We start from the raw sequence: 17,136 nt of genomic DNA, 5'->3' as shown, positions 1-17,136 counted from the left end.
CCTTACGCACAACTGACAAAAGGTCCAATGCCGGTCAAACATCGCACCCACGACAACGGGGCAGAGACCCAGAGAGCGGGGGAAACACCCGCCCATTAACCAAGTTGGCAGCAGGTGGGTACCGGAAATCCCGGAAGGAGGCGGGACATACACCTGTCAATATTTTATGATGTATAATAGTGACGCTCCTTTTCTACTTACATCATTTGTATGAAAACGTGCTATATAAGTAAATCCTGTTGTTGTTGTGAGGAGGACAAATGGAAAACTATTCTTACTATAACAAGAGGACATTATGAATACAGGGTAATACCTTATAGATTAGCAAATGCACCAGCTATGTTCTAGTCCTTTGTAAATTATATCTTTAGGGACTTGTTGGGAATTTGTGCATTAGTGTATACAGTAATCCTCCTCGATCGCGGGGGTTGCGTTCCAGAACCCCGCAATAGGTGAAAATCGGCGAAGTAGAAACCATATGTTTGTATGGTTATTTTTATATATTTTAAGCCCTTATAAACTCTCCCACACTGTTAACATTATTAGAGCCCTCTAGACATGAAATAACATCCTTTAGTCAAAAGTTTAAACTGTGCTCCATGACAAGACAGAGATGACAGTTCTTTCTCACAATTAAAAGAATGCAAATATATATTCTCTTCAAAGAACTGTCTGCATCAGGAGTGGAGAATTTCAGAGAGAGGGAGAGCTTGCAGAGAAAAGCAAACAATCAAAAAATCAATACGTGTGCTTTTAAGTTTACCGAAGCACCGCAATAAAGCGGCATTTTTTTGAGGAGCGTCAGTATAAGCAAACAGCCTCTGTGCAAAAAGCCCCTCTGCTCACATCTCCTCCGTCAGGCGCAGAGAAGTCAGAGAGAGAGAGAGCGTGAGGGAGATTAAAGCAAACAATCAAAAAATCAATAAGTGTGCTTTTGTGCTTTTAAGTAAGCACATTGATAAAGCGGCATTTCTTAGATGAGCGTCCGTATCCACTAGGCAAACAGCTTCTGTGAAAACAGCACCTCTGCACACACCCCCTCCGTCAGGCGCAGAGAATGTCAGAGAGGGTGAGATAGACGCAGAGACAAGCAAACAATCAAGCACCGCACGGGAAGCATATCTTATAGCATTGAGGAGTTTTAGTTAATATGTAATACATGCTCTGATTGGGTAGCTTCTAAGCCATCCGCCAATAGCGTCCCTTGTATGAAATCAACAGGGCAAACAAACTGAGGAAGCGTGTACCATAAATTAAAAGACCCATTGTCCGCAGAAATCTGCGAACCAGCGAGAAATCCGTGATATATATTTAGATATGCTTACATTTAAAATCCGCAATAGAGTGAAGCCGCGAAAGTTGAAGCGCAATATAGCGAGGGTTTACTGTATTGATGACATTCAGAGATTTTCAAAAGGTCTCCCAGCCCACTGTACTAAAGTAAAGGTAAGTACTTAAAAACTTTGTCAGAATAATTTACAGATGAATTTATCAAACTGGTAAAGTGTATGCTTCATTTGGAAAAAATCTTATTTGTGGAATATGGAATAGCTCAAACAGATTTAACTATGACTGATATTAAAATTAAGGCTATTCTGGATTGACAAGCAAAACAGGTTCAGAGGTTTGTGGGATTTGCAAACTATTATAGAAGATATTTAAGAATTTCAGTTCTATATCCCATAACCCTGTTAACTCAGAAAAACCATAAAAAATGTGTATGACCTAAAGAAGCTAGTAATGCATATGATAAAGCATTTACCTACGTTTTCCCCAAACTTTCAAATCCAGAATTACCATTCAGTATGGAAACAGATGCATCTAGTTTCAGCAATGGTACTGTTTATTTGCAACAATGTCTTAAATCAGGGGTACAGTACTATATCCATGTGCCTTTTGTTGTAAAAAGTTAAACCAAGCAGAGATGATATGGGAGATTGTGTATTGTTGGCAATAAAATTGGCTTTGGTGGAGGGGTGTCACTATTTATAAGGAACTAAGTTTACTTTTGTTATTTTCACTCATTATAAGAACCTAATGTATTTGAAGTCTTCAAAGATGTTAAATGCAGGACAAGCTAGGTGAACTTTGTTCTTCAGTTATTACAGCGTTTCTATAATTTATTACCCAGGTAGTAAGAATGGAAAAGCTGATGCTCTTTTATTTTTGAACCAGATGAATGTTTGGAGGATCCCGTACCTATTATGTATTGGTATGATTACTATACTGGATATGGAAAAAATTATTAGTAAAATTCCTGCAATACAAAAACAGGGAGATTCATCCAACAACACATGGAAAGCCTGGAAAGCTATTTGTACCTGATGATATGCAAACTCTAGTGCTGGATTTATGTTAATCGTTCAGCTATGTTTGGTCACCCAGACGTACCTCAAACTTTGAATCTCATTAAAATGACCTTCTAGTGGAAGGGTATGACTAATAATGTTAAGCCACTATATTGCAGCTTGCAAGTCTATTTCTTGGTCTAAAAATCGCCCTTGGGAACATATTTCTATGGATTTTGTCACAGATCAGATCAAGGGTAACACTATCATTGTAGTTATTGTGAACGGGTTTTCTAAAAGTGCCCACTTTGTTCCCCTTAAAAGGCTACCATCAGCCACAGTATCAGCAGACACTTTCCTGCAGAAAGTAGTTTGTCTATGGGTTTCGATCATCCATAATATCAGACAGAGATCCATAATTTACTTTTATGTTCTAGAAGTCGTTTTGTGAAAGGTCTGGTTGCGAGGTGAATTTGACTTTGGGGTACCACCTTGACACAAATGGGCAAACTGAACGACTCAACCAGGATCTAGAAAAACTCCTTCAATGTACAGAAAATTCAAATCAAAGCAATTATGCAGATTTGTTGTCTATAGCTGAGTTTTCTAGGAACATTTTAACCCATTCAGCCTAAGATATCCCTGTTTGAGTATCTGAATGGGTTTGTCCTCACCTTTTTGAATACACTTCTCTGCTACCTGTTGTTCCTAGTGTTAATGACCTCCGTGCTAAGGAGGAAAATAATATGGAGGAGTTTAAAGGCAGCTGGCATTTTGGCTAAAAGATTCTCTGACAAAAAGCGTGAAAAGTGCCCATTCTAAAAGTGGGTCAGAAGGAATAGTTAGCTACAAAAGACATTCGCCTTCGGCTGCCATCACATAAATTGGCGCCTAATTTATTTGTCCTTATGTCATCAGATGGAGAGTAGGCCAGTATCTTACAGCTTATCCCTTTCAGCACACTTCAAAATCCACTCTACCTTTCACGTGTCATTGTTACAACCAGTTTATTATAGTCCATATTATACTCTCAGCTTTCCTTCTGAGGCTGTTTCAGCAGACGGAACAGAGGCATATGTGCTTCAGTATATCAGTGAGTCTAGACTACAGTGGAGTATCTTATCCACTGGAAACGCTACGGACCCAATAACTGTTTCCTTGGTTCAGTCTGAGGCCCTTCATGCCCCTCGCCTGTTTTCTTGTTTTTATAGCAAAAAACATAAAAAAACATAGCAGAAACCTGATGGACACATCTGGAGTACATGTCATTAATTGAGGGGTATGTAAAGATTTGGCAGGATTTTCGGTCCTTACTGCCAGAGCCCTAAAAAATGACCTCCAGTAGGTCACTGGTGTGAATGTCTCTGACCAAACAATCAGAAACAGACTTCATGAGGGTTGGCCTATGGGCTCGACGTCCACTAATGGGCCCTGTGCTCACTGCCTGGCACCTTGGAGCTCGATTTGCATTTACCATAGAATACCAGAATTGGCAAGCTCACCACTGGTGCCCTGTGCTTCTCTCAGATGAGAGCAGGTTCACCCCGAGCACATGTGACAGACGTGAAAGGGTCTGAAGAAGCTGTGGAGAACATTATGCTACCTGTAACATGGTTCAGCATGGCCAGTTTGGTGGTGGGTCAGTTATTGTCTTGGGAGGGATATCCATGGGGGGACACACAGACCTCTACAGGCTAGAAAACGACACCTTGACTGCTATTAGGTACCAGAATGAAATCCTTGGACCCATTGTCAGACCCAATGATGGTGCAGTGGGTCCTGGTACTTGACAATGCCCAGCCTCATGATACCACTGACTGGCCCCATGCTCACCAGGCCTAAATCCCACAGAACACCTCTGGGACATTATGTTTCAGTCAATCCGACGCCGCCAGGTTGCACCTCAGACTGTACAGGAGCTCAGTGATGCCCTGGTCCAGATCTGGGTGGAGATCCCCCAGGACACCACCCATCGTCTCACTAGAAGAATGTCCCGACGTTGTCAGCCATGCATACAAGCACATGGGGGTCATACAAACTATTGAATATGATTTTGAGTTGCTGCAATGAAATTTTGGCCAAATGGACTAGCCTGCCACATCATTTTTTCACTTAGATTTTTGGGGTATCTTTGAATTCAGCCATCTGTAGGTTAATAATTTTCATTTTCATCAAATGAGGTCTCATCCTTTTGTTCCTAACACTTTACCCAGTCCATATCAGTATAGATATCCAGCATGATTTTTTTCCCATTGAGATCTGATGTGTTTTTAAAGTGTTCCTTTAATTTTTTTGAGAAGTTTATAATGGTTAAATTGCATGTAATAAAATAAAAGAAAGGTAAAAATAATTGCAGACCCTTGTCTTAATGAGTTAAATGTTTAACCTACTACAAAAAATTTTTAACCTGTAGATAAAAAAATCTTTTGTATTCCTATTTCAAATGCAACAGTTTACAAGTTTATACTTATAAATGTTTCTGTAATTTAGAAATAAAATACCAGAATTCTTTGTTTTGCCTAGCATGATGGTCCTTAAAAGTGGTGGTGGCTTTGAAGCTAAGGATCTGTAACAGTATCCGGAAGTTTGCCTTTTCGAATCCCTGTTACTGCCAAAAGAGATCCTACTCTGCTGGGCCTTGAGCAAGGCCCTTAACCTCCAATCGCTCCGGGGCGATGTACAATGGCTAACCCTCAACTCTGACCCCAAGGGGTATGAGAAAACTAACAAATTCATAATACAAGAAATTATATAAGGCAAAATAAAGAACAAAAAAAGTGTTTGACTAAGAGTTAGCCCCTATAGTTGGTATTGTGCAGCAGCAAATATTACATACAGGCTTGCATGTTATTTTGTGGTTTTCCATCCCCATTTGCCACAAAGCTGAAATAGACGCCACTTCAGCTGCCCTCTTTACATTGGTGATGGCTCCGAAGCCACTGAATCTGTCATATGAATGCCTGTGAGAGGGTGGACACAGCGCTACAACACTACCCATAGTGAACTGCATTCATAATCCATGCTGCATAATCGATACCATGAAAAATGAGTATTGAACTAAATTTAAAATGTTAAAATTGATAATTATTAATATTGAATACTTTTCACAACCCTACCAACAAGAAAAATAACAGTATGGTGGTTCTTAAAGTAGGCCAGTACCAGCAGCACTCATAGATTCAAGAGGACCCCCAACATTCCGATATCATATACTGATATGCATTGGCTCTAAACTCCAAGATGGAGCCCCCACCATGTCATATAAAACTAATAAATTGAGAGGAGGAACAAGACACTGACTAAAGACAGTATTTTCAGCAATTTGGTTCCTCTTCAGGCACTGCTTGTGGTCAAACAGGAATGTAATTGTACAGTGTACACATGATAATAAATTTAAAATAAACTGATTACACTTGTCACACACGTGTCCTTGGGAGGCAGTCAAAGGGTTCAAATCAGGGTATTAACACTGAAGATCAGTGCTTGGCACTGAGTATTAATGCCTTTTCTCCTCTTTCTATAAATCCTCTGAGGAAAAACCCATCTATGAGTCACTTCCACCTGTTCCTGTCCTAACTTCCAGCCCCCATTGATGACACCACTACCAGCACCAACAGATGACCTCATGCCACTTCCTTCCTGCAAACATGCCCCTCCTGTTTTCCCCACTATAAATGCCTGCTGTTTACCCTTTCAGTCAGTCCCAGTTTTGGAAACTCAGACTCTGTCTAAATAGATTACTCACTTTTCTGCATAATATACAGGGTGGGCTGGATCCACAACTCTTCTTGACTTGTCCTGTGCTTTATTGCAGTGGCGTAATCAGCAGGATAAGCTCTGAAGATGAAGGAAGACCAGGACTTGAATACAGTTTTTTCACCATCATGATGGACCTACAGCGATTGAAGGTCCAGATGGGTGAGACACGCACTCAACTCGCTGAGTCAGAGGCGTGGGCTCCTGCTAATGTTCTGGTACAAAAAGATAAGGTCCAGACACCGTCCCAGGTATTGTTGCCATTATTTGAAAGCGATGACATCAAGACTTATTTTCTAACTAGGCTGACCCACCTTTTAAGTCGACCGACTTTTAAGTTGACCACTTCTTAAGGCAATTCAATATGTAGATCAATTTGATATTTTATACAAACTCATTAATTTGGTTATATTGCATTTGAGTGGTATTACTTTAATACTCATAGTTTCTGTTATTTTTGTGATGAAATTTAAACTTTTTTTCTATATTGAGGTCGCCCTTTTGAACTCCCCTGATATTTACTACCCGGTGAGGCATTTGTACTCCATCAACATTAATTATTTCCAGAGACATAATTTTGTCTATTTTTCCAGCGCATCATGCACAAAAACAAGGGAACAATGGGAGCACCAGAACTCTGCTTACATCATGTCGCTTCATACCACAAGCTGCAAGTAGTAAGTCTGTGATAAGCGGAATACCGCTACGCTTTCCACTCACAGGACGGAAGGACAATCCTGACCGCTTTTATATAGTAAGAAAGAAGAAGATCGCACAGTCTGAAGTAGAAAATCATCTTTTACCTGGAAAAACGAAACTACAAATCCCTGATCAAGCAAGACATTGTGACTGAACCTGGGGTGATTGTTAGAGAATGCCTGAATGCCCATATAGTCTTCCTGAGGCCAAATGAGCTGAAGAGGTATTAGAGATCAAATGTAGGTTGGAACCAGGCATGACTGAAGAAAGCCACAGTCCTTGGTCTGGCCCTATCATATTGGTTCCTACGCCTGATTAGAGTTGGAGGTTCTGTAATGACTTCCGGCAACTGAATCAAGTCTCCCAATTCAACACGTATCTGATGCTGCAAGTGGATAAACTCCTACACCCAATATTTGACCACTCCTGACATGATAAAGGGGCATTGGCAAATTCCCTTACTGGACTCCACAAAAGTAAAGACCGCATTTAGCACCTCTAGCGGGCACTGGCAGAATAAGGTCCTACTATTCGGCTTGCATGGTTCCCCTGTGGCCTTCCAGCGTCTGGTGGACAAAGTGCTACAGTCCCAAAAATGCCTAGAGTGACGCCTATCTGGATGACACTCTCATTTATTCCGGCACAAGACCAATTACTGTATGTCAAAAGTGGTGCTCTGAACACTAGGCGAGGCCAGTCTTAGGATTAAACTCAAGAAATGCTTCTTTGGGTTAACTGACAATAAATATTTAGGCAACTTCGTGGGTCGGGGTACTGTTAGACTGCAGTGCTCAAAAGTTGATGCCATACTACATTGGTCCAAGCCTTTCTTAGTCTGGCAAGTTACTACTGCCAGTTCGTACCTCATTTTTTTGAGAGAACAGTGCCATTGTCAGATTTAACAAATAAGATGGCCCCTAACAATGTGGTATGGGATGCTAAAGCAGACACTGCTTTCAGTGACTTAAAACAAGCCTGTCAGCACCTGTACTGAAAACCCCTGACTTTTCTTGTCCTTTAATCCTCTAGACCAATACTTCAGACATAGTACTTGGAGCCGTGTGGGCCATAGTCTCGACAATGCTGAGCACTCTATTATGTTCCAGAGCTAGAAACTGTTAGACCAGGAAACTAGGTATGCAGCAGTGGAACCAGAGGCTCTGGCAATCAAATGGACCATGACGCAACTGAGGTATTATTTCTTGGGCCGTGAGTACCCTGGTCACTGACCATGCCTGTCTTCAGTGGATGGCTTTGCACAAAGTATCTAAACAGTGCGTCACAAGGTGGTTTTTGGACCTCTAGCCTTATCGGATCAAGGTCATTATCGCTGGTGCTCCCTCCCGGCCAACGCCAATGCTGTTTCTTATATTTATGACCTCTCAGTTTGGGCCGCCCGACCCAATGGATCTGGTCTGAGTGAGGGGCAGTGTGCTTGGGAGGAAGTCAAACAGTTTAAATCGGGGTATTAACATGCAAGACCAGGGGTTTGTGCTGAGTATTAATGACTCTTCTCTTTCTACGGAACTTCCAAGAAAAAACCCACCTAAATAAGTCACTTCCACCTGTTCCTGAACTCACTTCCAGCCCCCAATGATGACATCACTACCAGCACTCAAAGATGACCTCATGCCACTTCCTTCCAGCATGCGTGCCCTTCCTGCTTTCCTGGTATAAATGCCTGCTGTTTACACTTTCAATCAGTCCTGGTTTTTGGAACCCAGAAGCAGTCTCGATAGACTACTCACTTTTCTGCATAATATATGAGGTGGATCCTCCACTCTTTTTGACGTATTCTGTGCTTTATTACACACTATATATCAAAGCAGTAACTTGCATTTTAAAAAAAACAGTGCTATTTCCACTAGTGTAATTATGATGAGAACAGGCCATTCAACAAGCTTGTTCATCCAACTCTCCACCACTTTACTTGGTAATTTATTCCATCAGTGTGTCTATGATTCTTTATGTGAAGAAAAACTTTTCTTTACTTTCTCTAGCATTGCTGTCTTTTTTTTAATAGAGTCCGAAACTGTACACAGTACTCCAGGTTGGGCTTACTGATGTTACTTGCTGCCAACATTATCAGTGTTGTTATTATTGTAAAAAATCCATATCAGATGGCCACTATTTATTTCCTATCTTTTGCAATTATTTTTTATTATTTCACAATAATAATGTCCCCTATCACACAGAAGAATGGTCTCAATCAGTTTCTTGCAATGATTTACAGTATATAGATTCTAAAATGAAGAAGATAAAGGTGTACTGATATCAGATCAGTACTCAGGAGCTAAGACACAGGAAAAACTGTGATTGGTAAATTCTTATCAATAAACATCAAGAGCAGGTGTCAGAAGGGAAAAACTGTAATTGGTACATTTTTATCAATAAATATCAAACTTAAACTACACCTCAAAACATTGCAATGGTGATTAATTGGAGGATATGAAGAAGTCTGTGAAAATGAACTGCATACACATTAATTCTATCTCCCATTTCACACAACCCTCTTCTCCTTTCATGGTTTAGAGATGCTAATTAAACTTTCAAAATGAGTGCAAACCAACAAAGAACAATAAACATCAACAATATACTCTAAGCAACTCCAGCAAGAAAGCATCCATGCCTAGAATAAAACCTAAAGAATAAGCAAAATGGACGAGCAAAGATGCACAATAAACATGCAGGGGTAAATCCAATCAAAATAATTTTAGGAAGGCATTGTTATATGAACAGAGCATTTGATTACAATTCACAAGATTTGTGTACATGTTATTCTTTCCTTCAATTAATTACAATCTTTTTTAAAGAATTAAGCAAAATGCCACCACAAATAGGTCTACAATTCACACATAAAAAACAAATTTTAGTGAAAAAATACCAAATTAGAAAACGGTCATCACCACATCAGTGTACCAAAAGAATATACTTAGTATAATTGTAATGTATAAAATATTAATTCTGTAGTCAAACCTGAGAAGCAAGTATTGATTTTAATCTAAACTGAAAAAAAAATCTTGCTTGCCTGCTGTCAACTTACCAGCCCATCACAATTGCTGATGGCTACAGTTGCTCCTGGCATGTCGGTCACCTCTCCAGTAAAAGTGCAGTGACAATTCATTGGCTCCCTAGATATTTTCTCAAAGTCTTCTTGCCATTCCACTGAGGCATCAGGGGCAACCAGACGACTATTGTGCTTTAGCCGTAAATGTAATTCCTTCCCAAAGATGGTGACATTGAAAAACACATGCTGGCTAGAAGTTATATTATATTTGGAAGGAACCCGGATGCTACGAGGAGCTCTTCGCCTTCCCAAGGTTCTGACACTGTTTGTAGCAGAAACCACATGTGAAATATAGTGACCTTGGGAATCCGTACTGAATGGTACCATTAGCCCATATTCACTCAGTTTCTCTGACAGGTTTGCTGGAGAGACAAAAGCATTGGACACTAATTAACATCAGAAAGTGGGTCACCCATTCATCTTCTAACCTACTTTGTCCAAACTTACTTTTGACAGATGATACAGCCTAAAAATTTAGCTCTGGGTGCAATACAGGCATCAAAACAGTTTTACTACATGTCACGTTCAATCAGGCCAGGCCAATTTAGAGTGGACAATCAACATGAAATGTTTCTTTTTTGTAATAATCTAAATGTAAAATACCTGAATAAAAACACACAGGCACATGGGGAAGATGCAAATTCCACAAGACGGCAACAAGGCTGGGATATGAGCCCAATTTCCTGGAGCTGTAACAAAGTAGTGCTAACTACTGCATCACCATGTCAACCCTCAAAAAAAAGTCAGCAAGGTAAGAAAGAAATACTAAGCAATTAACAAGACAAAATAAACATGTAAACACAAAAGTACAATAAAACTGTTAATTTCATAATTGTCAATTCATAAGTCAAAATTAAGACAATAATATCATAGAATTACCAGAAGCAAGACATATAAAGGTACACAGAAGCACACACTAAGAAGTAATTAGATAATATTCCGTACCAGCCTTCCTGTAAGGTAATGTGTGTTATGAAAATGCATATCAGAATTTAACTTAAGGGAACTTACCAATTTCTGTGAATGTCATACTTTACAAAGTACTTTAAACAAATATTATTCAAGACAATCACAGCTCCTGAACATGACTGAAAATTTCAAAAATTACTTAATGTTCCTTGTTGTACACCTGAGTGGCTTCATTAAACAAAGCAACAGCTAAATTTCACTTAATGTTGTGTTAACTGTCTGCGTTGTACCGATTGTCTGTCGTTGACGTTGTACTACTGTCAGTAGTCTATGGGAGAATATAGGAACAGCAATACATGCACTTAGCAATAAATTTTAACTTCAGTGAAATTCATAATTCTGCCACTGTAAGGTGTAGTTAAACGACACACATTACTTTAACATTTTGTGCTGCCATGTCAGGGATAACATAAGAAAAAAATATTAAATAAAATAATATATTGATATTTTTTATTTTTTCAGATTATGAAAAATTAAGTTTGACACCTGAGGAAGTCATGTGCAGTCCAAAATGCAAATGATAGCACTCTAAGTAAGAACAGGATCAGACACAGCACCACAGTCCAACTGACAAGGCTAGAGCCACCTATCTCTGTTACAGCAGTCAGCTCATCTGACCCAGCTTTGAAAGCAGTATTAAGTAAGAGACTAGAGAGGTGTAAAATGAAGATGTTCTTGTACATCTTTTGAGTAATACTTGCAGGAAGACTACTGTTAAAGAAGAAAATCCCTTACAGTGATAGAAAGTTAACAATGCCTAGATACCCTACCTTACTCAGGCTAGCATTATCACTATAGCCATTTTCTGAAACAGTAAATGAAGCTTCTATGAAGACAGATGGGCTTAGCTGGGCATTTGAATACAATAAGAATTTAAAGCTTTTATACTACCATCTTATCTCTACAGTTTAGTGTTTCAACTACTGCTGAAACTCACTCTATTAATGTTAGGTATTTATATCTTTTTCATTTTTTTATTATTAGCATATCTTTCAAATGAAAATTATGTATAAAGTGTCATGGTACCACAGTGGTTATCAATGCTGCCTAACAGATCCAGCATTCCTGAGTTCAAAACCTGTGTCAGTAGTGACATGCTGGTTGACTTCATCTGGCTATGGAAGATCTTATCAGTCAATTGTCCAAATACTGAGCCCCTAAAAATGTGGGAACCATGTATAAAAATGTCTGTCAATCCTAAATGGCTCATACTATGTTTCTGTTAAACCCTTTGAATTAATGCCAAACGCCTACTTTTCAATTATGTTATTATTTCTTCATTTCAAATCCATTGTGGTGGCGTACAGAGCCAAAGTTATCAAAATTGTGTCACAGTCCAAATACTTATGGACCTAACTCTGTACTGTTTTTTACATTTTAGAATAATAGTGAAGTCATCAACACTATCAAATAACACACGGAATTGTGAGCAAAAAAGTGCTAAAACAAATCCAAGCTATCTTATATTTTAGATTCTTCAAAGTAGCCACCCTCTGGCTTTATGACAGCTTTGCACACTCTTGGCATTCTCTCAACCAGCTTCATACGGTAGCCACCTGGAATGCTTTTCCAACAGTTCCCACATATGCTAAACACTTGTTGACTGCTTTTAATTCACTCTGTGGTCCAGTTCATACCAAACCATCTTTAGTGGATTTAGGTCTGTTGACTTTGGAGGCCAGGTCATCTGCTGCAGCAGTCCATCATTCTCCTTCTTTGCCAAATAGCTCTTATACAATCTACAGGAGTGTTTTGGGCCAATATCCTGTTGAAAAACAAATTACAGCCCAACTAAGTGCAAACCATTTGGTATGACACGTTGCTGCAGAATGATATGGTAGCTATGCTGGTTAAGTATGGATTCATAATGAGAACGCAACATGGAAATATCATCTAATAAAGACATGGCCATTGGAAACAAAAATTTTTAATTTTAACTCATCAGACCAAAGAAGAGGTTACCATTGCTTATGTTTCTTTGGCAAAAGTTGACATTTTCTTTTTCGTCTACTTTAGTAGTGAATTTTTCAACAACAGCTGATGTTCAGATATGTCTCTTGCTTGAACTTCGTAAAGCATTTATTTGGGCTGTAATCTGAGGTGCAGTTAATTGGTGATTTCAGAGATTGATAACTCTAATAAATATATCCTATTTAGCAAAGGTAACAGTTTTAGTTTGCCTTGTGTGTGGTAGTCCTCATAAAAGGTTTTTGCAGCTATACTTGAAAAACTTTGAAAGCCTCTTGACATTTCCACAGTGAGTGACATTCACTTCTTAAAGTAATGATGGACTGCCAGTCCTCCTTGTTAAGTTGAGCTATTCTTGCCATATCGTGGACTACTGAAGCCAGAAAGAATGGTGTTCTACCAAACAGGGCTATTTATTCTCATGTTACCTTGTCACAACACGACTAATTGACTCAAATGCAATGATAAGGAATAACATTCCACAAATTAACTCTTAAAAAGGCATCTTGAGCAAGATGAGGAATAATATTTAAATAATTTATATTTTTAGTAATTAGTGTGGTAATTAGTAATTAGGATGGTACAATGATTTGATGTTGTATTCACCAACTTTAAATTTCTAAAAACTACTTGTTGATGAGGCATTTAAAATATCTAAATTTTACATTTTTGTTTTGATAGAAATTCATACATAGGCATCAAGTTCATGTGGTCATTATATGGTTCAGGGTGCTTGGAAAAATCATACATACAGTACTGTAAGTTTCCTCTCCACAATCAGGAGGTGGCTGACCTGGAAAAACATTGTGACCTAGTAAAGGCCTGCCCATTAACAAGTTTCTCCCATCCACAAGATGGTAATACACCAGCAGGCACTCACTCTCTCCTCTACAGACCAAATAAACCTATCTCACACAGATAATGACAATGAATACTGCACTGGTGTTTTCATTTGGCAAGAAACACAGTATTCTCAACTGGGACTCCAACTCTTTATTGGTTTCATGTTTTCTTAGTTAACACATGATGTATTATGATGTACGCCTTCACTTTTTTCACATTTTGTTAGGTTGCAGCCTTATGCTAAATTCGTTTAAGTTTTTTTTTTTTTTCTGTCGACGGCTATCCTACTGGAAGTTTCTTCCATCTCCACACAGGTTCTCTGGACTTCATCCATCCATCAGGTTCTTGGTCTCTTGGTTCTCTTATCAAAGTCGATTTCCTTTTTCTTCCATTTAAGAATTACGGAGGCTACTTTGCCCTTAGGAACCTTCAATGGTACAGAATGTTTTGTAGAATTTCTAGGATCTGTGCCTTAACCACAATCCTGCCTGTAAACTCAGGAAGGTCATGGCTTGGTTTTTGCTTTGATACACACTATCAGCTGGAGGACCTTACATAGACAGGTATGTGCTTTTCCCAATCTTGAACAATTGACCGAATGACTCACACGTGGACACCAAACAAGGTGTAGAAATATCTCAATAATAATCAACAGAATATTATGAACCTGAACAAATTTCAAGTGTCAGAGCAATTTGATGTTTCACTTTTAATTTTTAATAAATGTGCAAAAATTCCTAAAATTCTGTTTTTCTTTGTCATATTGGGGCATTGAGCATTGCCTGATGTGGGAAAAATGAATTTAAATAATTTAGCATAACGCTGCAGCATAACGATATGTAATAAAGTGAATGGGTCTGAATGCTTTCTGAATACACTGTACATGCTTCCTTGTATCAAAAAGAAAATTGATCAAGATGAGGAATAATATTTACATAATTCATATTTTTAATAAAACTCTTGCGTTTATGGTAATGGATTTTAAAAAGCAAAAAATGAATCAAATAATCAAAGCAATAAAAGACAAATTAATCAAATTATACTTGTTTGTTGCAGCCCTGCTTTCTCTTTGTCAGGATGTAATTAAACTTTACCTATTGTTTCCTTATGTAGATGCACAGTGATGCAGCCCCTTAACTATCAGTTTATATGCCACAGAGGTGAGCAGTCACTGCAGGGTTTTAGTTGTATCAGATATCCAGCAACTACTGTACTTCATAATTCACATGAGAAGAGTGAATATGATTTCAAAAACTGTTCACATTTTGCACCAGGTCGCATATACTATGTGCAGCAAGAATGTCACATCTGACAAGTATTGTACAAAAGAATATTGTTCACACCAGCATCTACTCATTAGAAACCAACTGCTTTATGCAATAATTCAGAAGGAAGTCAACTGAATTAACAAAAACCCTCAAGCAAACAAACAGTGGCTTCTGACAATCAAATTGGCTGGAGAGAAAACCTGCAGCCAGTGTGGCCTCTCAAGACCAGGTGTATCTAACCCAATACAGTAGGCACAGTAAGAAAGGAGTTTTAAAGAACACCAGCAATAAAAGATTTACTGCATGTAGTGCAGAGAGGGCTTCCTAATTAGAATTTCAGCATCAGATTATTAATTAGCATTAATTCTTTACAGACTATTAATTATCATTAATTATTTATTTAGAAGATGCCTTTAACCAAGGGAACTAAAATAAAAAGTAAACCATTAAATTGCAGATTAAAATAATAATAATAATAATAATACACTGCTAGGTGTCTGAATTAAATACGATTCATCATAGTATTTGCAACATTAGCTGTGTATCTTTATGCTAATTATAGGCATAATTTTGGGAATATTAACAACAGAATGTATGTATAACTAATTTAACATTCATGGATATAATACCAATGATTCTCAGTGAATGAAAACTTTTTTTTTTCTTCTGAAATAAAAATCAAAAACCTGCTTCATATTTTATGGCAATTCAATTTTTCATTAACGAAGACTTGTTGAAAAAAAGAAAAGCGAAATCTTACAGAATTGCTGAAATGGCAATGCAAAATTGGAAGCAAATGGTGACATAAAATAATTTCTTTTGTCTGTGATTTAAACATACATTTAAAAGAGATGTCCCAAATTTTAGGCAAATCTGCAGGAAATATTTCTGAACAGACAAAAAAACTACATCACACAATAAACACCAAAAATAAACTCTAAATATGCACACATGTCAGTGCACATTTTACTGTTTTCATATCTTTAACAGGGAAAGGAGCCACTGAAATGGTATTTGCACGTTGACAAAACTAAAAAGCATATGTGAAAGGGAAATGCCTAAACCTACCTTGAGTTTTTAATGCATTCACCCTGGGATCCAAAAAGAAACAAACGACGAAGCAGGAGAAAGTTAAATAAATATTATCCATGTCGAACCTAACTTTTATTTGAGGTAAGTTCGCCTTGATTCTCCACTTCTGCAAAAGCTAAGCGGTGCCGCTCCGCTGCTGGCCCTGACAACTCCAACTGTGCAGCTGCAGGCAAAGCGCCGACCGCTCAAACCGTCCCCTTACGCGGACTCTGGCGGCGAATATTCACAAGTTATTCCAGTCTTTGCCTCTGTTGAACTGTATACAAAACAGGACAGCCCCATCCATTTAGAACAAAAAAGTCAATCTGCTGGTGACGACATCTCACTGGCTAATCAGAGTCGGAGACAGGCTGAGGGGAATTAAACCGGAGACCGCCGAGTGCGCGATGCCCGCAGGTCGGAACTGTGTGGCGGCATGCTGCTACAACATATGTGCTGCACAAAAAATGAGCCAAGGCCGGTGTGCGTTAACACAGAAATAGCTGACTTATACAGAACAGTGTGAGTGCCCCGCGCCCGCCGACCTCGACTGCGCGCCAACATCACACACAGGCAAGCAGCGTGCGCCCCTCAACCCTTCGCGGGACAGTCGTAGCTCAGCACGCTTCGACCTCTAGTAAGTGTTAACCGTTCAGTCATACGGAGTTATATGCTGTTGTTTGCATAAGCGGCATTGACTTCTCCACCTGCTCTTTTCTACTTCTAGTTTTAGAAGCAGAACAGTGATTTACATATTTACATGTTTTCTAATTTGTGTGTGCTGTACATTAATATGGCGCGTGTCGATATAAAAAAATAAAGCACCGTGGGTGGTCTTTATTATTAACATAAATGATGTACTACTCTCTTGACGAAGAGCACGGTTTGAGAGCTAATTTCAAAGCGTATTTTTTAATTTTTCTATTACCATCATTTACAGCGGCACAGTTCGAACCTCGCGTTCAGGTGTTGACCAAGTGAGCTTTAGGTATTCTTCGTAATTTAATTCCGAAACTGTAAATTATGCGTGTATGGGCCCTACAATGAACTTTGCAGGACTGTAGCCTGCCTGGTGCCAGATGCAGCCGGGATAGACTCTGCCCCCAATCCCCAATTAATTGGATTAAGTAGGTTTGAGAATGTTGCCTTATATTATCTTTTACTCTGGCGGAAGGCTCAGGTTGAGACGCATAATGTGTATTTCAGT

General features: G+C 38.8%; 1 protein-coding gene across 3 annotated transcripts in view; it reads right to left on the bottom strand.

Annotated features, from left to right (window-relative positions):
- Nucleotides 1–16,675, bottom strand: part of LOC120541319 (A disintegrin and metalloproteinase with thrombospondin motifs 3) — a 325,004-nt gene extending 308,329 nt beyond the window's left edge. For 2 of the 3 annotated variants that reach the window (XM_039772826.1, XM_039772833.1), the window contains exons 1-2: nucleotides 15,927–16,675; nucleotides 9,787–10,172 (exon numbers count right to left, since the gene is read on the bottom strand). In XM_039772826.1, coding sequence (XP_039628760.1) covers nucleotides 9,787–10,172; nucleotides 15,927–16,008 — 468 coding nt within the window. In that variant the 5' untranslated portion in view covers nucleotides 16,009–16,675. Of the gene's footprint in view, nucleotides 1–9,786; nucleotides 10,173–10,413; nucleotides 10,460–15,926 lie in introns of those variants that run through there. The other variant, XM_039772841.1, reaches the window with a different exon arrangement.
- Between the last annotated feature and the right edge of the window lie 461 nt (nucleotides 16,676–17,136).

The sequence above is a fragment of the Polypterus senegalus genome, chromosome 1 (genome assembly GCF_016835505.1).
Source record: "Polypterus senegalus isolate Bchr_013 chromosome 1, ASM1683550v1, whole genome shotgun sequence".
NCBI classification, from domain to species: Eukaryota; Metazoa; Chordata; class Cladistia; order Polypteriformes; family Polypteridae; genus Polypterus; species Polypterus senegalus.
Note: the sequence above shows the minus strand (reverse complement) of the source record. Positions and strands in the feature narration are given on the sequence as shown.